This window comes from Numida meleagris, chromosome 2, assembly GCF_002078875.1.
Source record: "Numida meleagris isolate 19003 breed g44 Domestic line chromosome 2, NumMel1.0, whole genome shotgun sequence".
In the NCBI taxonomy this organism is placed as follows: domain Eukaryota; kingdom Metazoa; phylum Chordata; class Aves; order Galliformes; family Numididae; genus Numida; species Numida meleagris.
Genome location: NC_034410.1, coordinates 95,119,674 through 95,144,996, shown reverse-complemented (window position 1 = coordinate 95,144,996; position 25,323 = coordinate 95,119,674). Strand labels below are relative to the sequence as shown.

The 25,323-nt window shown below is 39.6% G+C and overlaps 2 protein-coding genes across 6 annotated transcripts in view; one reads left to right on the top strand and one right to left on the bottom strand.

Moving 5' to 3' along the window:
- The window catches only part of FAM210A (family with sequence similarity 210 member A), a 17,376-nt gene extending 11,990 nt beyond the window's left edge, over window positions 1-5,386 (bottom strand). For 3 of the 5 annotated variants that reach the window (XM_021386166.1, XM_021386171.1, XM_021386168.1), the window contains exon 1: window positions 5,088-5,246. The gene's annotated coding sequence lies outside the window, so the exon portion shown is untranslated. The other 2 variants (XM_021386167.1, XM_021386169.1) reach the window with 1 other exon arrangement.
- RNMT (RNA guanine-7 methyltransferase) lies at window positions 5,347-25,323 on the top strand. Its single transcript, XM_021386165.1, has 11 exons — window positions 5,347-5,452; window positions 6,233-6,512; window positions 8,520-8,652; window positions 10,122-10,244; window positions 11,845-11,960; window positions 13,215-13,396; window positions 13,975-14,139; window positions 15,095-15,212; window positions 16,467-16,568; window positions 17,605-17,638; window positions 19,505-25,323. The coding sequence occupies exons 2-11, from the start codon at window positions 6,276-6,278 to the stop codon at window positions 19,540-19,542; spliced, it is 1,248 nt and encodes a 415-aa protein (XP_021241840.1). The 5' UTR covers window positions 5,347-5,452; window positions 6,233-6,275; the 3' UTR covers window positions 19,543-25,323.

Here is a 25,323-nt window from a genome sequence, read left to right as displayed (position 1 = left end):
GAAGGAACTCTGATGAGACTTCAGTAATACGACCATAATAACCAAGACTTCAGTAATACGACCATAATAACCACCTTGCACGCAGTCTGAAGTAGCAAATTGGGCATATTCAGAAGATAACCTCTAGCATGAGGTTCCATTCAATTTACAAAAAGGCACCGCAATAGGATTCAGACAGTCCCCCGTGTACCAGGAGGAGTCTTTCAGTCAGAGTCTTTGTAAAATTCCAGCTTCTCCCCTGCCCTTCTCAATGCCATCTACCCAGACCACCTAATTTCACAATCAACCGCTGCTTAAGCCATCTCAAAGTTGTGGCACAATTCTGACGATGTACAGAGCCTACCAGTAGAACATGACCCATCAGGCACCTCCCTAAGTGCTGGGTAGTTATTAGAAAAGCAGTGTGGAGCTCGGTGGATTCACAAATTCTTTATCGATGCAGTATACAGCCTACTGTTGCTTAGGAAAGAAAGCACAGTTGAAAGATCTTCCAGCCAGAAAATGCCATACCCTAAACCACATATTTTTAATTGCTCCTCATAGCTACAGAATGTAACTTGTTGTCCTTCTGGGGGCTACTGCAATACTTGGAGGTAAGAAAGAAACAATAAGGATATGCAGTCTTATTTCCCTCCCTCTTACTGAGAGCAAGAATTCGTGAGCTAAAGATTTGAGGAAAACCGACTTCCTATAGAGTGTGGTCACAAGGCTGAGTTTGCTGGTGTCCAAAAAACAAGGAAATTCAACTGAGGACTCTTCTGCAGTTAGGGCATTCAATACATCTTTCTCATGCATATTGTTGTGTTTCCTAAGACTGAATTTAAATTGCGGCAATTTTTCAAAAGCATCAAATAAGATCTTTCCTCTACTTTCATGAAGCATCTGAAAATTACTATTTCTGTGATTGCAACCACTCTGTCAAAGATAGCTAGTATTACTGGTCTGTTCTTTCTTACCTAATTCCAGCACATACACTTCACTTTCTTAGGAAATTATGATAAAAACTAAAGTTACTATTCAACTTCATGCCCTCCTCTGTTGTCCAATATTTTCCATGTCTTATTTATTAGAAACCTGCAACAGCATATAACAGCTAACTGGCTGGCATATGTCGGGGCTAAGCACTACCATCACAGTTAAAGGCAAGCATCTTCACACGCTACTCAATTCCATCAGCCACTTCCGGAAGAAACTTACAGAATTGCTGTAAAACCACTCATGCACCTATGTTTAGAATCAACAAAATCCATGTACCTGAAAATTTGTTGTGTTTTATAGTTTAGAATCATGGAATCTTTAGAGTTGGAAGGGACCTCTAAAGGCCATCTAGTCCAACTCCCCTGCAATGAACAGGGACATACACAACGTGACCAGGTTGCCTAGGGCTTGGCCCAGCCTCACCTTGAAAGTCTCCAGGGACGGGGCATCCACCACATCCCTAGGCAACCTGTTCCAGTGCTTCACCACCCTCACTGTAAAAGACTTTTTCCTTATATCCAACCAAAACCTACCCTCCTCAAGCTTGAAACCATTTCCCCTTGTTGTCACCACAGACCCTGCTAAAGAGTCTGTCCCCTTCTTTCCTGTAGCTCCCTTTGGATACTGACAGGCCGCTATCAGGTCACCTTGCAGCCTTCTCTTCTCCAGGCTGAACAGCCCCAGCTCTCTCAGCCTGTCCTCGTAGGAGAGGTGTTCCACTCTGTGGAATTTGTTCATGAGCACTTGATGGTATAACTCCCATTCTCCTCCCTCATTCCGTTTTGCAAGGATAGTCTGCTCAAGCTCTGGAGAACTGCAGAGGGTCATTTGTTACAACACTACCACCCAACTTTGTGTTTTGTTTATATAAAGACTGTTGCACATGGCCAAGGTCAGTTTTTGGACATGATCAAATAGCAGATCCCCGGGACTACAGTTTACAGCCCAGCTAACTGGTACTTTCTTTTTCTGATGGGTACAAATGGAACAAGACCTAGTTTAACCATTCAGATATCTTTGTTTAGAAAGAGCAATGTTATGTCTGGAAACGTAACAAAAATGTCATTTTTTTTGTTGAATCGTACATTGTACAGCTAGTTTGAAGATAACAGGATGTTAAGAAGAACTAAGTGGTGAAGGACACTAGTGTAGAAAGGATTTGAGTGGCTCAGAGGAAATACAAAGTCCATGAGAACTGAGATCGTTACCATGTGCACTTCAAAAGAGTCTACACACTAAGTGAGGTTGACATCCTACCATATGAACCCAATGCCTTAACGGAGAAATTAATTCTGCCCCAGATAGAACAACAGAAAAAAGGCTGGAGGACTGATATAATAAGACACACCAAGCTGATATACTGAGACCTGGTTTAACTGTAATTTTCCTGACAATTTGAAGCCATATATTATTGACTTAGTAAGAACAAAGTACGTTGGACTCAACACACCTGTGCTGGTACCTTCAAGATCAACTGAATCTCGGAAGGTATCATCCCAGCAGATCATAAGGATTTTACCTTGATATGCTGGTAGGCAACTGCGTAGTTCAAGCACTTTACATCAGTGATCAGAGTCCAAGATTCTGAGATTCTGAAAAGACTACAAATTAACTTCTGGTAGATTCTTTGACTTGAGTAAAAGAAAAGGTTATGCCAGCAAGAAAAAAGAAAGGAAAAAGAAAAAGAATACTGCTTAGGTTACAGCAGTTTTTTTTCTTCATTTTTGTCTTGGATCTTGAGCCTCCCTTAAGAAAACAAAAAACGATTCTCCCTGTCCTCACAGTAATAAAATAGTGGCAAGAGTAGGAAGTTATTTTTCAATTAATAAAAATCACTGCAACTAAATTTATTGTTGTACTTGTAACATTCTATGATTCTTGAAGGTTTTAAGTGGTCACATCACTTTCATGCTAATTTCGCATTTGCATTAATCATTCCTAAGGAGACAGAGAGTGGATCAGTGGAGACTGGTTTCTGACTTTCGTCTTGCTGCGCTGGAAAATACAGAATATAAGCGTTCTCATGAAATTTCACCACCACAGAAACTGCCACACGCTACCAAGTTCTTAAGCATTCTTACTACCTAGGAAGATTTCAATCATATTTGGCAGACCTCAGCTCTTCTTGTGGTTTTATTCAATCCTTACTCTGGAAATGTTGCTGATACTGGATTTCCTTCAGTTTCTAATTCTGAAAAAACGTTCAGCTTCAACAATCTAGGCTTATAGCATATCTACATCAACAGTTATACTGGATCTTACTCCCAGTTTGCAAAACTGAATGCAAGGAATGTTATGGATTCAACTACCAGTTTTAGAGACATTTTTAAAGTCACTGCTTTTTCTGTTTTTGCCATTGCACCAGCTGTTTGCTTATCTCCAAGATCAACACTGAAGTCAGAATGCCATACAGATCCAGAAAGGTGCTGAGATGCAAACTGAGGCCTGTTATCTGAGATGAGGGGACATCAAGAACTCCCTGTCTTGCAAAAGCAGACTTCATTGTCTTAGTGATGCCTATAAGCATACACAGAGAACTAGGTGAGTTTGTATGGAGAAGAAATCATATACAACAGCAGAATTACACGGCGTGTGTAAAGTGTAAAAGATCAGATATTTCCTTATCAGCCTCTACAGCCTATGAAGCAGATGTGTAGAAAATCATGCTAGACAAACCTTTTTTTAACTTACATTCATTACATACTCTTAACAGAATCTGAATTTGCCCACTCAGTTTTTGCTATGAGCAAGCCATCTGATATCTACCCACCCAAAGCATCCAATGATTTTTCTCCCTGATGGAAATGCTTCTTGAGCAGTGATTGCAATTCCACAATGCTGCCACAGAGGCCAGTCATATCCCTTTCAACTCAAGCAGATCTCGAACAGCAAAAGAAGATAAACACCTGCTGTCAGCTCCATAGGAGGAGATAGACAGTGGGGACACATTATCCTCTGTGCAAGCATTTCCCATACAGAAGCAGCTGCAAATCAAGTTAACAAGGGGCACAGGCAGCAAGGTACGCTCCGAACTAAGAACTTGTCCCCTGTCTCTCCCTAAAGTAGTGCAACTTCAGGGAATCTTTTTAAGTTTATACCTGCAACAGTAAAAATCTCTTTGGGTTTAGGTAAGTTGAGGAAAGCTGTCAGTTGAGGTTTGCTTAAGAATACATTCCGGTGTGGACTTTGGGGCATTTGGTGTGCTGCTGTCCAAATTCATGCTCCCTCCTCCGGGACAGCTTTAGAAGGCACTTCAGAAACAGACATAAATGAGGCCAGACGTGTAGTCTGTAATACCTGACACAGAGGCACATATGATTTAAAAGTAGGAAATGACTATTCTGATCTAACAGTCTTAGCAAAAAGGCTTCTGACTTCTCATACTCTGAGTCTCTGGAAAACACTCACTGTTAAGAAGCGGACTACCAATGAGAACCATAACTGTATACAAATCCGCCAAAAGGGTTCTGTTTGGTTCAGTTAGCCACCGTCCCCTGTAGCTTCTGAGACTTCCGAAGCTAGTCCAGACAGAAAGTATGAGACGAAAGGCTGAAGGCCCGACAGAGCCACGGAAACATCATTTTACCTCATGCAGCTCAGAGGGACACAAATTGGATTTCTCAACTTCGAGGCTCCCCAACGGGGGAAGCCAGTCCTTTTGCATTTATTTGTCATACGCTGTGAGCGAGCCACAAAGAAGCACCTAGGACGTTTCACACAACTTTGCACTGCCACCGGAGGTAGCCCAGAAGGACCCCGAGCCCGAGGCCCCTCGGCAGCACAGCTCGCTCACAGTGTCACACAGCGGCGGCCGACATGTTCCACGCAAGGCAAGGCGGCCGCGGGGCATGCGGGGCAGCGGGTGGCCCGGAGCCCCGGCTCTCAGCCCCTCCGCGCCCGCAGCTGTTCCCTCGCTCCCCCGAGACTGCGACTGCAACAACGGGGCCGGAGGCACGGCGCGCACCTGCCCGACGCCCGGGGGGCTGAGAACTTCCAACCGCCACCCCGCCCCTCAGAGCCGACGGCCCGGTCCGAGCGGTCGCACGGGGGACTCCGGGAGCCCAGCGCCCTCTCGCTCCCAGGGCCGGTCCCCCCCGCTCCCTCGGTACCTTGCGGCCCAGCCACCGCTCCTCTTCACGGACCGAGGACCCTGGGCACGCGCCAGGCGGCGGCTGACCAACGGCCACTGCCGCGTGCGCCGCTCCCTCCGCCCCCCTCCCCCGACTCCCGCGCGCGTCAGGGCAACGTGCAGCGCCGCCCGTCCCCACCATCACCTTGAGGCACGGCGGAGCCCCACTGCGCACGCGCGTCGCTCCCGCCCCCACGCGCGGCCTTCTGGGATTCGTAGTCCTCCCGCAGAACGAGTCCGCGCTCTCAACGCGCGCGTGCGCAATGCCGTCTTCTCCTCCCGGATGTGACGTCTCCGCGGCAGAGGCGTCACTTCCGCAAACAGGATGGAGGAGGGCCGCGTTGGGTGAGCAGCGCGCGTCTTTCTTAGCGGCGTGGTAGTGAGGTCGGGCAGGTAGCAGTGCGGGGGAGAGAGGCGGCTGTTGTGCCGTGGGTCTGGTGGTCAGCTGGGGCGGGCGGGAGCTGCGCCGCTGGGAAAGCAGTTTCCGTAGCTGCCTGGTTGGGAGCGCGGGCCCTGCTTGCTAAGGGTGGCGTGCCGAGGGCTGGAGCCTCGGTGAGCCCCGTGACAGTGATGTACTGCACTGCACGTGGGGTTACAAGGATGTAGACGCAGCCAAAGACTCCTGGTGTTTGTGAAGGCGTCGTGGGTACTCTTGGCGAAATTGAAAATCCACAACTGATGTTGAAAAATCTTTTCTGTAAAACATCCTGATTTCTGTGTTTGGTGGAAATTACGTGACATTAAAATATAAGCTTGTGAATTTGAAGTATTCTGTTGGTTTGTGTTTCTAAATATAAAGTGGCTTGTACGTTATATTTTGTAGGGAAGAGGGTGGTTAGAGTCTCAAACCCAAAGAAACTTAGCAGGTTCATCAAAATAGATAGTTATGGAAGACTCAGACGTGAAGGATAAAGCTTTACCTACGTTTGATCTTACTATAATGAGAGTGCTTTGAAATCCCGTGTATTTTATTATAGCTGTGCAAATTTGAAGTCTGTGCTGTGTTGTTCATGACAAAGGCATATGTTAGCTTAATAATAGTAGTAGTACCATGGAAAATCATTACTGTAATTGCGAGTATGTTAAATTCAGTGCTAACAATAGTTTTTTTTTTTGTCTCTGTAGTTTAATATTTTGATCAACAGTTAGGGAATTTAACCTGTCAAAAATGGCAGACTTAACCAAGACTGAAGAAAAGGATGTAGAGAAGAGTTTGGATGAAGAAGTGGAGAGAACATCTCACGCTTCAGAGGCAGATTTGGGTATCAATTTGGAAGGCAATAGCTCAACTTCAGGTACAGCACACTCCACTGAAAATGAGAAAAAACTTGCTAGTGGTGATCAGGGCAGTGGCCTGAAAAGGAGTACAGCAGATGCTGAAGATGAACCTCCTAAGAAAGTTCCAGTGAGTATCATTCAGTATAACAGAACGTTGGTGTGAACTTGTGGGTAGCTTTGTTGCAGTATAGTGAGTGCAGAAGTTACGTTCGACTTAAAGAAGAGAAAGAGGGCCAGTAAAAGTCAGCCTGTTTTGTATGCTGAGTTATCCTGTGTGTTATTGTAGTTATCTGTGCATGTGAGGTTCTTCCCTAGGACAATTTGTTCTTTCATTTCCTGAACAAAATATTGTAAAATTTAGAAAACTTTAGGAAGTGCGTCCTTTTCAGTGCGATTCGTTAACAAACTGAAAAGTTTGGAGATGCTTTCTCTTGTTTCTTTTTTGTTTATTTTCTGTTTAAGACTGTGTTGGAGCAGCAGAAAATATTTGCCTAACAAAAAAAAAGAGGTGAAAAAAAGAAGCAGTCTTTTATGCGACAGTGTCCCTTGTAGAAACTAATGCTGTATTCTCATCTGGTCTAATTTTCACCTTTGGAAATATTTAAGTATGACTTTAAAATGTTTTCAACCTAATGCTTTGTTTCTCTGTTTGTAATTTTTACTGTGAGTTAATTTAAGCAGTCTGGAAAAGTGATACCCTTTGTTGTGGTAGAAGCACCCTTTCATCTTTTTAATAAAGTACATTTGGGATCAGGTTCAGATGGACAAATGACACATTGCTTTTGTGTAGCCTAAGGGTGTAGAGAAGTGATTACACGGAAAGCAGCTGCCAACAGTTGGGACGTTACCGTAGTTTTTAACTCATGGTTGCAGCAGCTGAGAGGCCTTGATGGATAATATGTATGTGTCTCACATGCTTGTCAAGTCAGCCTTTCAAGTTCAGGTCACCTTCAGTGGCTATTCAGCCGGCCATCTGTGCTCTTCCTAAAAAAGACTAGAAAGGGTCAAAATATTTGTTAGTCTCAGCCAGCTAAGTGAGGTAATAAATGGATGTTGAAGGTCTGCTGTTCCGGACAAGTAAGTCTGTGTACATGCTTAAGATCACTAGAATGGTATGCAACACTGAGGAACAAATGTAGCAGATTGAAGTCTGTGAAACCTTCTTTTCCCTTAAGCAATTGGTATGTCAATGATAAGGTATCAGAGTGTTGACATTCGTTGTGGATAACTGGTGGGAGGGCTTTCCATTGCAATGTAAACTCTTAGTGGCTAGAATTCTGTGACATGTTTGTGAGTTTTGACTGAGAATCCTTCAGTCTTGTTTGTCCAGTTAAATGCTTTTGTGCTTCGCAGAATTTGTGTTGGTTCTCAGTGTTCTGTTATTTTATTTATAATTAGTTTTTTCACATGCTGTATATACAACTGAAGATTGTTTTCAAGATGAAGAGGTGTTAGGAGCTGTAGATCTTGACAGCTATAATATCTCGTCGTGGAATGCTTTTCAGTATCATATGAGGATTTATATTTTCAACTCGTTACAGTAAGGCTAAACCAGAGACATTTCTATAGCTAGATAAATACTAAATGGGCTACACTGTCACCGAGTCATTATTCTTTCTCATACTCTGATTTGTTCAAGGCTCTGCTAGTGTGGTAACCCACTTACAGCTTTGCGTGATATAAGCTAGTAAGCATTCTTAATAAATTGGCAGTTTATATGCTTTTGTTAACTGTGAACACTGACCTTCTGAGACAGGATTTTCAAGGCAGCTTGAATCTGAAGTAGTGCTCCTAGAGGAGGAACATGCTCCTTTTCAGTCTCAGATTTGGAGAGAATGAAACTGATTCTTTGAGTAAACTTAAGTGAAGGAAAGATGCTGGGCATCATCCATCAGAAATTATGTGGACTTTCTGAAAAAGGAATTAAATTCTTGAAAGGGTTGTTTCTGCTATAATCAAAGTTCTGATGTCAGTGTCAGGACAGATATGAAAAATGTTTTTATATTGGTAATGCTGGTGACCTTCATAGTGTTACTTGTTTACTTTCTTAAATCTTTAAAGTGGACACATGTCTTCTGATTTAAATGAATAATAAAAATAACTCACTACTTTAGTCTGTTCCTTCTCTCTACAGAGAGAGGCAGGCCATGGGCAAGCTGTAGCTGCACATTATAATGAGCTTCAAGAAGTTGGGTTGGAAAAACGCAGCCAGAGTCGCATATTCTACCTCCGAAACTTTAATAACTGGACAAAGAGTGTCCTCATTGGTAAGTTTTCTCAAGTGATTGCTTTGACTTTAATGAAATGTAACTTGTTTTTGTATCAAAAAATAACTTTCCTGCTTCCTGATACTGGTTATTGCACTTTGTTAATGCTGTAAGATCTTCAAATGCAATAAAATATCTATTGTTATCTATATTAGATTTTTTTTATTTTAATCTTAATGGTGGTGGCATATATTGCTGGAGTGCCTTATGAATGCTAAAAATTTAAAGATCAACTGATATGAAAACAAGAAAAAGTTCATCCTGGATACCAATATTTTTCATACTGTTTTAAACAAGAAAGGGACAGCTTTGAATCATAAAGAATCTCTTCTTGTTAGGTAGAGCTTTTCTTGCTGTTTGAATCTATCTCAATCAATTTCTAAACTGTATTCTCAAAACAGTCTGTCCTTATTTTCTTCATGTGTTCAAGACCTATTTTTTGTATTGCCAAAGTCAGCAGTTTAAAAAGATGAAAAACTAGAGAATATGATTCTTAAAGAAGCAGCTGCTTTTTTATGTAAAGCAGGATCTGTTTTCCACAGATTGGTTTCTTCATTTTGGAGTTAAAACTTCACATCTTCCAACAAGGGAAAGATTTATCAGCAGAGCATTGCAAATTCATGGGGAGGGAGTTGTGCTAGGAGATGTTGTCACCGTTTGTCTTAGCATGCTGCTTTTTCTTGTGTTTTATCAGAGCAGTTAAAAGCAATGTTTAGGTTTACGTAAAGCTGTTCCTGAAACTTGCGTTCAGGCCTTTCAGTCACGATCTGTCTCATTAGTATGGCATTACAGCTGTATTATCGAAACATTTTTTATGTCTCTTGGTGTGAAGTTGGTAGCGTGTCAGTATGTTTTCCTAATACGCCAGCTTTAGCATAGGGAGAGTCTAGACAGAGTGGAGATAAAAAAGAAAATGAAATTGCTACATGTTGAGTACAAAGGCAGCAAACAAGTGGCTAGTGTTATTGCAAGGCCTAGGAAAGACCGACTGGAGAACATTATGCAAGTTTGTAATGTGACTGGAAGAAAAAGTTGTGGCTGACACATTTAATTTGCTTTAAATCTTTTGGCTTTCACACACTTAAAAATAACATTCGCCTTCACTGTAGTGGTAAAGAAAGGGAACTGTTCTCTCCTCACACATGGAGCAGTTGTTTAGTGATGTGCAGTTTTGCTTTTGTCTGCCAAGGAAGTAGTTCAGTGCTCCAGTCATATTACAGGCAATGTACAGAGTGAATAGAAAATATTCCTTATCTTGTTCATAGTTTTAACAATTTGTGGTTGTTACTTTCATCATTAGTAGTTTCTAGTAAAAGGAGTGTAAGTCTGCAACGTTAAGAAGACTTAAAGGCAAACTAAGTTCTGAGATGCTTTAAAATCCTTAAACTCCTTTGGTCTTCTATGGATCTCTGTACAATAGGAATCAATCAGAGAGACCTGTATAAGCATCCTTTCTTTTATTTTCCTAGGGGAATTTATAGACCGTGTACGACAGAAGAAGAGTGATATTACTGTTCTGGATCTAGGATGTGGCAAAGGTGGAGACTTACTGAAATGGAGGAAAGGCAGAATTAAAAAACTTGTCTGTACGGGTAAGAGGACACAATAAATTTCTGGGGAAAGTACACTTGTGTTATGGGACAAACAAGCACATCTCCAGTCTTGTATTGTTTCCTTTTTTTTTCAGTATGCCCAAGAGTGCGTACAGCTTTTGTCAATTTTGTCTATTAACCTGAAGACATTTATTTGATTGCCAGCATGCACAGAATATTAATGGTTCTTATGAGATTCCAGTTCAATTCTTAAATAAAAGCTAGTATCAGTAAAGAAACACGTTATTATCACAGATTGTCTTAGGTGAAATGTAATACCGGAGAAAAGGCTGACATTTTGTGTTTTGTTTTTTCTCCCATATTTAGTCTTCTGTAGCATTTTTAAACTGTTCTGAAAGTATGCATATAAGACTTGGATTTAAAAAAAAAAAAATGAACAAACCCTGCGATGTTATGTCAAAAACTGGTCTTGGATACTGTAGTCAGACTCAGAAAGGGGAAGAGCTGGAAGTTGATTAAATAATCTTTTGTTTATATAGTTTGCTTAGAAATTGGAAAGAAGGTATCATCTTCCCTTCTCTTAAAAAGCATTTTGAGTATAATCAGAGGAAGCACTGCTTAGTTTCCAATATAATACATACCAAAATGTCATACAATTCCTTTCTTAGGAATCTTTCTGGGTATTCTACATTTTACATGTCTTTGCTGCCTTTCTTTTTCAGTTGGCAGCCTTCAAATACAATATAATGAATTTGCTTACAAAGACCTTATGTAAATTACAAATTGTCCGTTGTTGGTTTTAAAATTTCTCCAAAGTGTCATTATTCAGTGAAATACTGCTTGTGAAGGAAATAGCTGTAAAAAGAAAAAAAAAATCTCTGAATGTATTTATTTGTGATATATACTCACATTTCAACATCTTACATATTTGCAAAAAGGTAAAGAGCTTTCAGTACTGATTGAAAAATGCCTTGAAGCTTTATTGTTTTAGCTAATCCAAACTAGAAAGTTAATGCTTGCAGCACTTAGTATATCCATCACACGACATTTTGAAAGCGTTTTTTGCACTCATGAGGATGGGAACTTTCTAAAATCATAGAATCCTTAGAGTTGGAAGGGACCTTTAAATGTCATCTAGTCCAACTTCCCTGCAATGAACAGGGATGCAGTAGCACGATTGGGTTGTCCAGGGCCTGATCCAGACTCGCCTTGAAAGTCTCCAGGGACAGGGCATCAACCACATCTCTGGGCAACCTGTTCCAGTGCCTCACCACCCTCACTGTAAAAGACTTTTTCCTTATATCCAACCTAAATCTACCCTCTTCAAGCTTGAAGCCATTTCCCCTTGTTCTGTTACCACAGACCCTGCTAAAGAGTCTGTCCCCTTCTAAAATCTTCTTGTTACAACTTCTGTCAACACTGAAGAAAGAAAATGAACAAAAGTTGTAATCTCAAATGCTTCCTGCAAATGAAATTTTCTCTACAAGCTGGAAATAAAACTTCACATCAGAGTGTAACTGGAGATCAGCTTTTATTCCTGACTTTATGTATCTGCAGTGTTCTAGTAATTATTCTGGTTTTCTTGTCAGAAGTTTTCTTGTTCATGTTTATCTTTTTTTTTTTAAATCTCTCTCTCTAGATATTGCTGATATTTCTGTGCAGCAGTGCAAGCAGCGATATGAAGACATGAAAGCACGATGTCGCTATAATGAACGTATTTTTGATGCGGAATTTATACAAGCAGATAGTACCAAGGTACAGACATGGGTTACAATACTTTTGAGATTTAACATTCTTTTGTTCAGCCAGTGTAGGAAGTGATGGTAGTGCTGAAGTACCCAGGTGTTGTTTTATATTTCTAAGATCGGATTGTTGCACTATTGGGAAAATCAACCATACAGATTATTGTAATGTTGCATAAAATGTCATTAAACGTATTTGCTTTACAGTGCAACATTCTTGAAGCTTGATTGTCTTTTTCAGGTAATAAACCTGTTGCTTTTGATTTCTTTCATTTGATGAGGGAAGGGAATGATTGTTTCTGGAATTCTGAGGTCCAGTGTGGGATAGTGAAAACTCTCTTGGTGAATGTGTTTTCATGCTGAAGTGAATAAGGGGCACTTTGTAATTTGACTTGTACAGTGCATTTTGCATATTTCAGTAATTTTTTTTCTAGTAGCATTTTAATTTCTGTAATATTTCTCTTCCCTGAGTGAGAAAGTGAATGAGAAGTCTGAGAGAGAAAAGAAACTGAGGTAGAACTGCTAAGTATGAAATATTAGGCATGGGATGCATATCATGGGCCCTGGAGAGAATTTTCTTGCTGCTGTGTTGTTTGTGATTGCTGCCAGTACTGCAGCGTGAAAAGAGAAGTTGGAAAACTGCTGGTGTACATAGCCAAACCGTACACATTTCAAGGGCTCCCTGTTCTCCAGAGTTACAGGTTACTTAGGTTAAAGAAAGGGGGATATGTTGTTACATATGTATGTACGTATTTGAAAATACAAACAAGTGCAACTTGGTTGGCGTGTAAATTGCTGTAAATACAACCCCTCCTCCAATAATACATGTAACGGGTGTTTTACTAGCAAAAGGAGGTCAGTTGTCATTACAGAGACATAGTAAACTGAAGATATGTTGTATTATGATGGTTGTTTCTATCCAGACTGTGAATAGTTATGAAATCCTAAGCAGTAAATTATCTCTGGAAACTTCTAAGGAACTGCGGCCTTTCAGATGTAGTGATGTAGTTACTCGACGACATGAGGAGAATTTTAAGACATAATTTTTTTTATCATGATGATATGTTTTTGGTGTTGTCAGTGAGCTTTTTCTTCCTCTTTTTTGTCTTGTTTTGGTTGAACTTGTGAAGGAGTAGATATCGAGAGACTTGAAAGAATTATGGGAGTAGTATATTTTTTTGGAAGATTTAAATGAATCATGCTCGTTTGTGTAGCTTTTGTCACAAGTTTTTTTTTTCCTTCTTTTTTTTCTTCTTTTTAATTTCAGGATCTTCTGTCTTCCAAATACAGTGATCCAGACACACGCTTTGACATTTGCAGCTGTCAGTTTGTTTACCATTACTCATTTGAGACATATGAGCAGGCTGACATGATGCTTAAAAATGCCTGTGGGAACCTCTCTCCTGGAGGTTATTTCATTGGCACAACTCCAAATAGCTTTGAGCTTGTGTAAGTGCTTTTTTAGCCTATTAATCTTCCAAAAGTCTGTCAAGTATTGTCAAGTAGTAGTTGTTCTTACATTGCTCTGATACATTTGTGCAAACAAAACCAACATTTTTGCAATAGTTTTGGATTCTAGTCAGGAAAATCTCACTCATTAACTTAAACAGGTAAATTTGTACTGATTCTCATCTCTTGTACCCATGGCTTTTCTGGAGTGAGCATGGATCTTTGTACTCAAACCTTTGGTAGTGACTTAAATAATAGCAAAATAGCTACAGCCTGGACAGTAGCTGTCAGATTTTACTATAGTAATTCCAAGAAGCATGCTTTGAGCCTGTAGACTGTTCCTGGGCTAAAGATGAACTTTCTAGATCTGCGTGGTCCTTGGTATATTGTAGAGGAATAATAAATTTTTAAAATATAGTACGCCATTTCATTTCATTTTCATTGCTGTCTTGGATGTGGGAAAGTATAGAAAATACTGAACAAATTGATACTGGGGAGAAAACATTTTGACGTCTCTTGTTTTTAATTTTACAGAGAAAACAATACACAAGTCAATTACTGTTTATCTCATTTTATAGAAAACGCCTTGAAGCTTCAGAAACAAATTCATTTGGGAATGACGTATACAGTGTAAAATTTGAGAAGAAGGGAGAATATCCCTTGTTTGGCTGCAAATACGATTTCCACTTAGAAGAAGTGGTTGATGTTCCCGAGTTCTTGGTTTATTTTCCGTTACTGGAAGAGTAAGTTAACTTTTGAATTCATTATATAACGAAAGCAGCAAAACGAAGTAAGCATTTATTTAGCTTGTGTATTTCTGCAAATCATTGTGGAGAATCTTATCTTGTCTTTCTTATTACGTTTTTCAGTTCTTTGTTTTTTGTTGTTACTCTAAATGAAGAGTTTTCTTGCATTTCTATCCAAGTCTGTAATCTAACATCTGTCCATTGCTCTCAACTGAAGGTGCTCTGGTCAGTGGCTACAAAGACTTATCCTGGGTCTTACACAGGAATTTCTGTACCTGATGTGTTTGATCTTTCTCATCTTTTACAACCTTTGTTTGAACATTTGTAGATTTTTTTCCCTTTTTCTGTGAGCGTACATTTTGTTGTTACCACTGCATGAGTTCAGTTTGGCCTTTCCCAGTCTGTCTTTTTCTGAGATACAGGCAAATGTTTCCACGTTGTTTTATTTTCCCTGCCATTCAAGCTCAACGTGAACATAAAACAGTGCTGAGGTTTCTCTTCAATTCTGTGTTTTCACACATTTCATTTGCAGTTCTCTATGAAGAATGTTAGCATTAGTTGCTAATGCCTGTAGCTTCAGTGTAGTATGACCACAGTGTAAACACATAATCAAGGTGTAAGGCACTAAATACAGTAGGAAGCGGATTACTTAATACATACGTAACAGCTGATGTGGCAGATGTTGATTACTAACTTGAGTCCTGGGAGATGGTTTTCTGTTTGAAATGACTTCTGTATAGATTTTTGTTGTTCTAATTTTATAAAAAAAGTACACTTTATGATGATAATGCGGTTATTTTCATCCAAATGAGTTTACAAAAAGGTAAATTCTAGAAAGATTGTAATCCCAGTGGATACCATAAGATGTCACTGTGGCTTAAAATGGTTCCTTTGAATATAAAGCTACAATAATCTTATTACTGAATTACAATTATTCCAATTATTTTGACAGAATGGCGAAGAAGCATGGCATGAAGCTAGTTTACAAAATGACATTTCGGGAATTTTATGAAGAAAAGATCAAGAATGAGGAGCATAAGATGCTGCTAAGAAGAATGCAGGCCTTGGAGGTAAATGTGGAGTTAACATCTTTCTTTCAAATAGTATTTTACATTTTGCTAATTATTTGTGAAATAACTGAAATTCCTGTTGTGAACATTATGCAATTAACAAGGGACCACCAGTAGAAGTATACTGAACTTCTGTGGCTGGAAAGTGTGATTATGGTGAGTTAATCTTGGCTGGCCAAGGGAGTGAAGGAAAAAAAAAAAAGCACAAAAAGGTTAGTGGTTTGAGATAAAGACTGAAAGATTGTTTACCAGTTGCCATCCTTTGCAATCCAGACTCAACTCATCAAATCTCATACTGGATGAGGGTAGCAGCTTATGAGGAGCTTTTCATAGAATCATAGAATTAGCTAGGTTGGAAAAGACCTACAACATCATCCAGTCCAACCATCCACCTACCACCAATAACCCCACTAAACCATGTCTCTGAACACTACATCTAAACTCGATGTCATCTCCGAGACTTTGTCTTTAGACATGGTTCCCTATGCTTCCCTCTTCCCATCAAATGGCAGAATTTTTCAGCAGAAAGCTACCTAGCTGAGTATGTGGTGACATATTAAGCTTAGTCATGTGGGCTGTAAGTAGACTTCACTGCCCTTGTTGACTCTAAAGCAGATGGTGTTCATATTGCCAGTAACATGGTGACAGACCATCTTACATATCAGCATCTTCCTTGGAAAAGTGAGAGTTTTCTTTGATTAGTGGTTGCGTCCAACTGAAGACAACAATGTTAAGTATAGGCTGTTCTTCAGTAACAGGTGTCCCTAATAAGTATATCCTAGTTCTGCAGAAACAGGTGTATGATTCTGCTTATAGCTCTGGTGTGTTATTCAGGCACTTGAAGCATTCTGCTTGGAGTCTTGTAGTTATTTTGTTTTCAGTAGTTCTACTTCAGTTGTCTGATCAGGACTATCAACTCGATCAGTTGCTGTTCTGAAGGAGTATACATCTAGTTTGTGTTTGTAATGGCTATAAGTGGAGTGTGATTTTGATCGCTTATTCTGTCTGCCCTTTTTTAGACATGCAGTGGATAAAAGTTAATTTATAAATCCTGAGTGTTAGCTTTCCTGGGAAAGCAGGCAAGTATGAGATCTGATCTGATAGTTGCTTTAATGGAAGGATGTAAATGTAAGATATTTTAGTAACTAATGACCTCCATTTTGGGCCATATTGTTGCAAACCCTTTACTGATATGAATAGTGTATCATACTACCAAATTAATATATGTATTTTTTGTTTTTCTGTTTTCTGCAGCCATATTCTACATTTGGTGATTCCAAGCTTGCCTCTGATAAACCTGATGATTATGAGCATGCAAAAGAGTTTATCAAAGATGGCAAGGCAAAGTTACCATTGGTAAATACTCTCTCACCTGGTGTCTGAATTGAGGCCATAATCTTGTAGATGTCTTGTACCCTCTTCGTTTCAACTGTGATGAAATTGGTGTGAATCTTCTACTCATGTTCTGAAAATGTACTCCTCTTACTGTATATATAAAAATCCTGCATCAAGTGGGAGAAGAAACCTGCTCTCAGCATTTGAAATCCAAAAATTACAAAAAGAAAGTTGCCTCTTTTAAGAAACTAAACTTCAGAGCATGAGAATGGCTGAGTCAGACCAAAGACGTCTATTGCCTGATACTCTTTAACAGTTGTCCAGTAGATGTTGACTGGAAATAAGTGTAAGAAAGAACGTAAGTGCTATATTAACTAAACAAGTTTTTTTTTAACTATTTTTAAAACATGAATAGTTTGATCAGATTTGGTTGGTAGGTAGTGTATTGGTTAAGTAATGCCCCAAAAGAAGGCAAAAAAAGATCTTGTTCCTTCTTACCTCATACTTCTTAATTGATAGGGTAAATGGTAGCAGCTTTTTACTTGTTTCCCCTTCTGCCATGCTTTCATCTGAAAGACAGGAACAGAAGTAGACTTTCTAGGGCTGCCAGGCAAATTTTTTATTTTGTTTTGTACAACACATGAACTGGCTTGGGAGTTGGTCTGCAAATAGTGCCTCTGTGATCTGGGGAGTGTGGCAGTCCTTTGGCACAGGGCCTCTTCCTGGCTTCTGCATGAGTGTTGGGCAACTTGGGCCAGTGAGCAGTTGGGTCACACTGACTTGCAGTGTTAGACCCAGTGTGCCCCTGGTGTCCTTTTCTGCTATACCTGTGTAATAAAAGTGTTTTCCATTATCGAGGCTATCCCAGTTCCCCATCATCCTAGTTAGTGGAGTTGTATGTATCTGTAGTCTACAGTAATGCTCATCTAGTGCCTAAAAAGCCATGTAATGTGAGCGATTAGAAGTTGGTCTGTGAAAGATTGATTGCCATGAGTTAAATAGGTATTTGTTTCTTCATTTTTTTTTTGTTTGAACTGTTTTTTGTATCCTCTTCTAGGGAACGCTGAGTAAATCTGAATGGGAAGCAACAAGTAAGTATTTTTTTTGAGAACTTGGTGTTAACTGAATGACTGCCATAGAAAGGATATGAAATAGACTGACTGTCAATTATGGAAGAAAATGCAAATTTTAAATGGAACAAGATTTTGTTGTGTTATTTAAATGCCTCTATATAGGATAGATAGTGCAGACATCACAATAAATTGGCTGGGGGGAATGCATAAAATAGGTTGAAATTTTGCTTTATGTAGCTTCCAGACTTTCAGGCCAAAAACACTTCAGGGAAGCTTTCCTTAGTGTATGAAAAGAGGATGCTTGTGTAAATCCTCTAATACCGGCAAAATAATTCTTCAGATACAGCGCTTACGTACTTGGATACTATACCGTTACCAGTCAACTGGAAAACAAATGTCATTTGGAACATATACAACATATATTCAATTAAAAAAAAAAACAAAAACAACTCTGGTTTGGGAAGACAGACTTAAACTTTACTTTTTGCCTGTAGTGGTTAATATGTTTCAGAAAGGAGCAATTAAAGCGTGGATGGTGAAGAGGTGTTTGAATGTTTTATAAAGGGAGAAGTCAGTGCCTCACACAGAAAAGGATACAATGTTATTAAGTATGTTTTGAGTTAGGTGAGGATGTTTCATGGAAAGCATTTGCTGTTTTTTTCAATACTGAAATATTGAAAAATATAGTGGAATATTTACACATAATGGAAATTTCTAAGGGTAAAAATTGTCTCCTAGAGAGACTGTTAATAACTTATGTTTAACTGTAGCCAGCCAAGTGTTTGCATTTTTGCAGACCATTATATTCGGTGTGTAAATGATTTAAAAACAAAATGCAAATCAGTTAATGAATGGAAAACATCTTAAGATGTTTGCTTTCTAAAATTATTATTTTTAAAGGTGTGATTCATAAGGTAAACATTAATTGAAGCAGTGTAAAAGTATTATGTAATCTATGTATCTAATTGAGAGAGACTTTTTATACCTCCGGAAGTTCAATGATGACTGTATCTCCAGAGTTCTAGTTTGTTTATTCTTCAGAGAGATTTAGAATTGTCAGAAACAGAGTTTCTGATGGTTCGGAACATAAACACAGCTTACTCATTATTTTTCTTTGCTTTATTGCTGAGGAATATAAAATAGGCTTGTCTTGAAAGATTTACAGTTTAGCAGGGCATCCGTTAAAACAGAATCTGAGTTTAAGTGGAAATCCATTTATTTTTGAACTCGCAGTGCTTTAACATATCTGCCTGCTATGAAGCATAAGAACTTCTGAAATAGCTGACATTGATTAAATGCCAAATAAGTCAATTTGCTGCTGTGGGCTTGTCCATTTCAGGAATTATACTGTTCTACAGTTGAGAAAACGCCATCTGGCATTTTTAAAATATCACGGACAAAGAAATATTTACAAGAGGAAAACTGAGTTTTGTACTATGGATACATTCACCTTTTAATTGGAAGTGAGGTTGATCATTTGGACCCTAATTGTCATTACTGCCTGTATAAAGAAGTCCTTAAACTTAGTTGCATGTGATGTTTTATGCACCAGGGAATGTTAATTATGTGTAAAATGGTATAGTAATTTAAGCGGCACTTGCATTTCAGTAGTGTCATTAACTGAAGTTGCTGTTGCATCAACAGTATCAGCAGTACTTAAAATATTTGCCAGTATGCATACTTGAAGCTCTATCTTGAAAATATGTCTAAAACCATGCTAGAATTGAATGCTAGAGATACTTGTTGGGAAACTGCGGCAGTTCTGATAGTATCAGCAGTATGTTAATAACTTGTTTGCGCAGAATGTAAACCAGCTTAAATTTTGAATGCTTACATGAGTCGGGGAGTAAGCTGAAACTTTAAATGCTCAATTTTCTTTTCTAGGTATTTACTTGGTATTTGCCTTTGAGAAGCAGCTGTGAAACTTCACATACTGGATTCAGCAAGAGGAGATCATATCCACGTGCAAGTTGGAGCGGTCAGAAATCCATTGTGGCAACTATTTTTTTATTTTTATTTTTTAATTATCAGAAGTGTGCAGGACACTACCAAAAACGAGAGCAAGCTCACGATTCTGATATACATTGCCTGTCTGTGACAGATGGACTTGTGTGTGTATATATAAGAATGATTCTGAACCAGTCTTTTTAAGCATTTGTAAGCAATCTGAATGCTCTCAAAACTTATGTTTGAACTTGACACAAATACATGTTAGAAAAAAATGTTTTGTTAGTATTATGTTTGTGATTACCAGCCTGATGCTGCAGTTTCTGAAGTTGATGGAAAATGACTGTTAACTTCAGTGATGCAGAATGAGGGCCTAAATATTGTAATGCAAAGCTCAGTTAGTTCATAATGAGATATATTCAGACATGTAGGGTATGTCTACATTGCATGCAGAGCTAAGTGACAAACAATACCCAAGTTAGTTTGAGTACTTACGTGCTGTGCTCCAGCCTGCAGTGTAAATCTACCTTAGTGATATTCATAGTGTAGTTTACATGGTAAATTTTCATGATGTTTTTGGTGTTTGTTTTTTTTGCTTGCTGATATATAGTGTCACTTCATGGTGCTTCCAAGATTAAACAAGTTTGTTGTGTACAAAGTTGCTCTAAAAGAACTGAATTTCTGAAGTTTTAAAAATCTTCATTTTTCCTAGTATAACTATACGGTAATCAATAACAGCTGCTGAACTTAAATTCCTGAACATTTTCTATTATATTAAAGACTGTCTTGACTTTTTGGTAGTTTTGATGTCTCTTGAAACTTATTAGACGGATCTTAGGATGTGTCTTGCTTGTTTCATAAAATTCCAAATAGGCTTGGCAGAAGAATGAGCTCTTAGTGGTGATGGGGATTTCACTGCAGTCCTTAAAGCATTAAGAACATGATAAAGTACTGGATCATGAGCCAAAAAGGGAACCTGTATAACAGCTGTGGGTACTGGAAATTCACTCTGGTAGGGATGGTTGCATATGTGCACACACGCCATTAGATGTAGGAAATAATTCCAAAGTGAGAGCCAAATATTCTGTTTGGGAATATAAACTAATGCTGTTGATAGGCAGAATGATACCTAACTCCTGTCCTGTTGCCTGCCACTCTCTTGGAGTTGGCACGGGGATTTCTGTCACGGTGTTTACTCTTCCTTCATCATGCCAGTAGCTACCCACCAGTGAGAAGGTGTGGGTTACTTCAGGATTTTTCTCTCCCTTCTTGAGCTAAGAGATGTTTTTTGATGCTGTTGGCTATTTTAGTTTACATACAGATTAAATGATGGTGTTGATGGCACACGAGTATTTTTGCAAACCTATAATAAACCTAGAAAAGTAGTGTCACAGTCACGAGCACTACTAAAATTTAAAAAAAGGCAATATTTTTTTTTACTAGAAATAGTACTTAAGAAACTACTTGAAGTGTGCCAACACTTAAGAAGTGCTGAAGTGTTTCACTAATTTCTTGTGCATCAAAGCTGTTTTGTTAGATTTCTTATATCTAAGTTTCATTTGAAAGTACATAGATATGCTATTTTTGGAAGAAATTAGAATAATAAAAAGGGGAGAAGTACAGTGGAGTGTCTTCTTTTAAGCTAATTTCAGCATATTGGAAATGAAAATAATGGAATGGTTGAGATCTGGAGGGGCACCTCTGGACATTGTCTGAACTAACCCTTCCCCCTTCAAGCAGGCAACCTGTACCATTGCTCGGTCACTCCCATAGTAAAGATGTGTTTGATGTTTAGATGGCATCTCCTGTGTTTCAGTTTGTGCCATTTGCCACCAGTCACACATTACACATTAGCCACCTTTTTTGGCAAGTGCATGCTGCTGTCTTGTGTTCAATTGGAGTCCACTAGAACCCCCAGTTCTTTTTCTGCAAATCTGCCTTCCAGCTGGGTGGCCCACAGCATGTACTGGTGGTCCCTGTCATTGTTCTTCACCCGGTACAAGGACTTAGCACTTAACTGAATTGTGTGAGGTTTCTATTAGCCCATTTCTCCTGCTTGTTGAGCTCCGTCTGGAAAGCTGCAGAACCCTCTGGTGTATTGGCTATTCCTCCCAGTTCTGTGTTATTAGCAAACTTACTTGCGGAGGTTGTACTGTACCCCATCCAGATCATTAATGAAGATGTTGGACAGGATTGGACCTGGTATTGACCACTTGGGTAGGCTGCTAGTTACTGGCTCCCAACTCCACTGATCACTATGCTCTGGGACTGTCTCTTCAATTTCACCCATTCTTCCTTATCTGCTTGTCCAGCCTGTACTTAGTCAGCTTTTTCTAGGAGGATCTTTGGATAGACAGTGTCAAAAGTTTTCCTGAACTCTAGGTAGACAATATCTGCTACTTTCCCCTCATTTACCAGGCCAGTTATTTCATAATTAAAGTTTATCAAGTTGGTCAAGTGTAACTTACTGTTGGTAAATCTGTGCTATCGACGATTTTCTTATCCTTCACATACTGGAATTGGTTTCCAGGATTAGCTGCTCCATTACCTTCCCAATGATTGAGGTGGGGCTGGTTGGCCTTCTTGATAGGAGTGACACTGGATTTTCTTAGTCCTTTGGCACCTCTACCAGTTAAAATGATCATTAAAGGATTATCAAGAGTGGCCTTGCAGTGACACCAGACAGCTCCCTCACCACTTGGGCATCCCATCAGGGCCTATAGACTTTGTATGTCCAGTTTGTTTATATATTCTCTGAACTGATCCTCTTCTATCATGGGTACATCTTTCTTGTTCCAGTTTCCCCCCTGGTCTTTGGGACCTAAGATTTGTGAAAGACAATCTTACTCATAAACACTGAGGCAAAGAAGGCATTCAGTATCTCAGCATTTTTCCTGTCTTTTGTCACTGGGTCCCCCATCCCATTCAGAGTGCATCCACATTTTCCCTGCTCTTGCTTCTGTGACTTAGGCACCTACAGGAACATTTCTCAGTGTCTTCAACATCCTTAGCTGGATTCAGTTCAAGCTGGACTTCTGGCCTTTCTAAATGCCTCTCTTTATACTTGGACAGCATCTGTATTCCTACTAGATTGCCTGTCCCTGCTTCCACTATTTGTATGCATCCTTTTAGTGTTTGAGTTTTGCAAGGAGCAAATTGCTCATCCATGCAGGCCCCCTGACATTTTTCCTGACTTCCTTCTTGTTAGGATAGACCATTTCTGAGCTTGTGGGAAGCGATACTTCAATATTAAATTTGCTTTCATGGGCCCCTCTTTCCTCCAGGACCTTATCCCACAGAACTCTTTCAAGCAGATCTTTGAAGAAGCCACAGTCTGCTCTCCTGAAGTCCAACACTGTGACCTTGTTTTTCATCCTCCTGTTTGCTCTTAAGATCCTAAACTCAACCAACTCATGGTCACTGCAGCCAAGGCTGCTTTTAATCGTCATATTCCCAACCAGCCCCTCCTTGGCGAACATGATGTTCAGCAGAGCACTTCTTCTCATTTGCTCTTCTGTCACTTGGGCCAGGAAATTGCTAGTACTCCCAAGGAATCTCCTTTTGCTTTTGCCCTGCTGTGTTTGTCCCTCAGATATCTGAGTGGTTGAAGTCCCACTTGAGGACCAAGGCCTGTGAATGTGAAACTGCTTCTAGCCATCTGTAGAAAGACTTATCAACTTGTTCTTTGTTGTCAGGTGGTCTCTAGCAAACACCCACAGGTATGTCCACCATACCTGTCTGCTCTTTAACCTTTACCCGTAAGCTCTCAGTTGGCTCACTGTCTGTCCTAAGGCAGAGCTCCGTGCATTCCAGCTATGTTTTTACACAAATGGAAACTTTTCTACCTCACCTCATCTTCATGGCCCATCCTTCCTGAAGGGCCTGTATTCCTCCATTGCAACACTCCAGTCATGCAAGCCATCCTGGCAGTTGAGAACTGTATTGGAAACCAGTTGCTCAGTTTATGTGGAGAGCCAGCAAAAATGTTGTACTGAATGTACTGAAAAATGTTTTTGCTTCCTCAGCCTTGGGAAAAACCGCTGTAAAGTGGGCGTATGAAAATCCTGTTTTAACTAATTGCTCAGTATGTTCAAAACTGCAGTGCTCCATTTGTACAACGTTGTGTTGATAGAAAGCCAAACATCAGCACTTCCTATTTAAGAAGGATTTGATGCTCATGAAAGATGTTTGTTGAGGTAAGGATGGAAGACTTGTTCAAAAATCAGGTACTTGGCTGCCAGTGGCTATTGGCCCTAACATTTTTTTCTCCTGTGTCTTCACTTTTGAAAGAAGCAGTTACATATTTTGTTTCCATGTCCTGCAGCTGAGGTTATATGGTAATGAAGTTACCTAAGCAATGTTAGTATAGGTAATCATTCCTTATGGGTCTTAGGATATTCTGCAACCTTACAGGAGAGTGGTGAGGTGCTGGCACAGCTGCCCAGAGAAGCTGTGGGTGCCCCATCCCTGGAAGCGCTCAAGGCCAGGTTGGACGGGGCCCTGGGCAGCTGAGCTGGTGGGTGGCATCCCTGCCCACGACAGGGGTTGGGACTGGGTGGGCTTTGAGGTCCCTTCCAACCCAACCCATTCTGTGATTCTATGATTCTGTGAAAAAAATGACATTAAACACTGTATTTGTGAAGGAAGTGTATCATGCTACAGTCAATTACTGTTGTATCAATGCTGTATTGTATGAGTTTGCTTTTGTGAATTACAGACCAATATGATAAAATTTTCTGCAAAGCACTGAAGCATGTGCTGTGTTTTGTACTTAAGTTTTAATCAAGTGCTTAAGGTGGCTTGCTGCCTGGTAGAATCTACTTGATTAAGAAGCTCTCCTTGCTGCAAATCTTACGTGTACTCCTGTTACAGCGTTTGAATAGTTTAATTTACATAATGAACACCTTAGTCCTTCGACTAGGAGTATTTTTCTTTTGAGTCATATTTAATAAAACACTCTCTTCTAATATCTATTTTTATTAAAAAGAGTAATTATATGCTGTCTTCTGATTGCTATACTATTTGTAAAGACTTTGAAAACAGTTGATTTGGGAAACACTAAGCTAGGTAGCAAAAAATTTAAAACATCTGCAGAATAATCAGGGGCTGATGATGAATCCACTTTTGCAAGCCACTTATTGCCAAAGTAATAATGCTTCCGCAGGGAGAAATGGCTTATCTAAAATTAAGCAGGATTACTAGTTGTCTTGTAATGTCAGTCCCCTCTGTTCATTGTCTGCTACAAATGAGAGCCTCTGCCTGAAAGAAAGTGACGAAACGTCTGCATTATTACACATGAATGCAAATAAGTGCCCTGATTTTTCAGAAATGCACAAAAATCAGGTCATTTAGGTGCCAAAGGCATGGAGACAACCGTTTAAGTTTTTGAACAAGAAACCAGTTGAGATTTAAAGAAAAATGTCTGAAATCTGCATCTTAGTGCTGATGACATTATAAATACCTTGTACTGAACTAAATACTGTTAAAATAGTGTTTTGCAGCTTCAGTGTGTAGAATGTAACATCGATGTGCTGGTGAAATGGCTTTCCCTTAGCCTCCTTTACAAGATACCATCACTGTCATGGATTTATGTACTGCCTTGGATGTTTCCGTTACTTCAAAAGCAGATGTAAGACAGAACAAAGCTGACTTGATAAATAAGTTTTTGATAGGTTATAGGTTTTCTGATGGTGCATAAATGCCATTGAGATGGAAGATGTTGTCTTTCCTTCATTTTATTAAAGCTGGTTCTCAAA

Excerpts from the sequence above, each read along its gene's own strand:
- RNMT (XM_021386165.1), top strand. The coding sequence starts at position 6,276 with ATGGCAGACTTAACCAAGACTGAAGAAAAGGATGTAGAGAAGAGTTTG. Across the intron at positions 10,245-11,844 it reads TAAAAAACTTGTCTGTACGG|ATATTGCTGATATTTCTGTG; the intron begins GTAAGAGGACAC and ends CTCTCTCTCTAG. Across the intron at positions 13,397-13,974 it reads CCAAATAGCTTTGAGCTTGT|AAAACGCCTTGAAGCTTCAG; the intron begins GTAAGTGCTTTT and ends CTCATTTTATAG.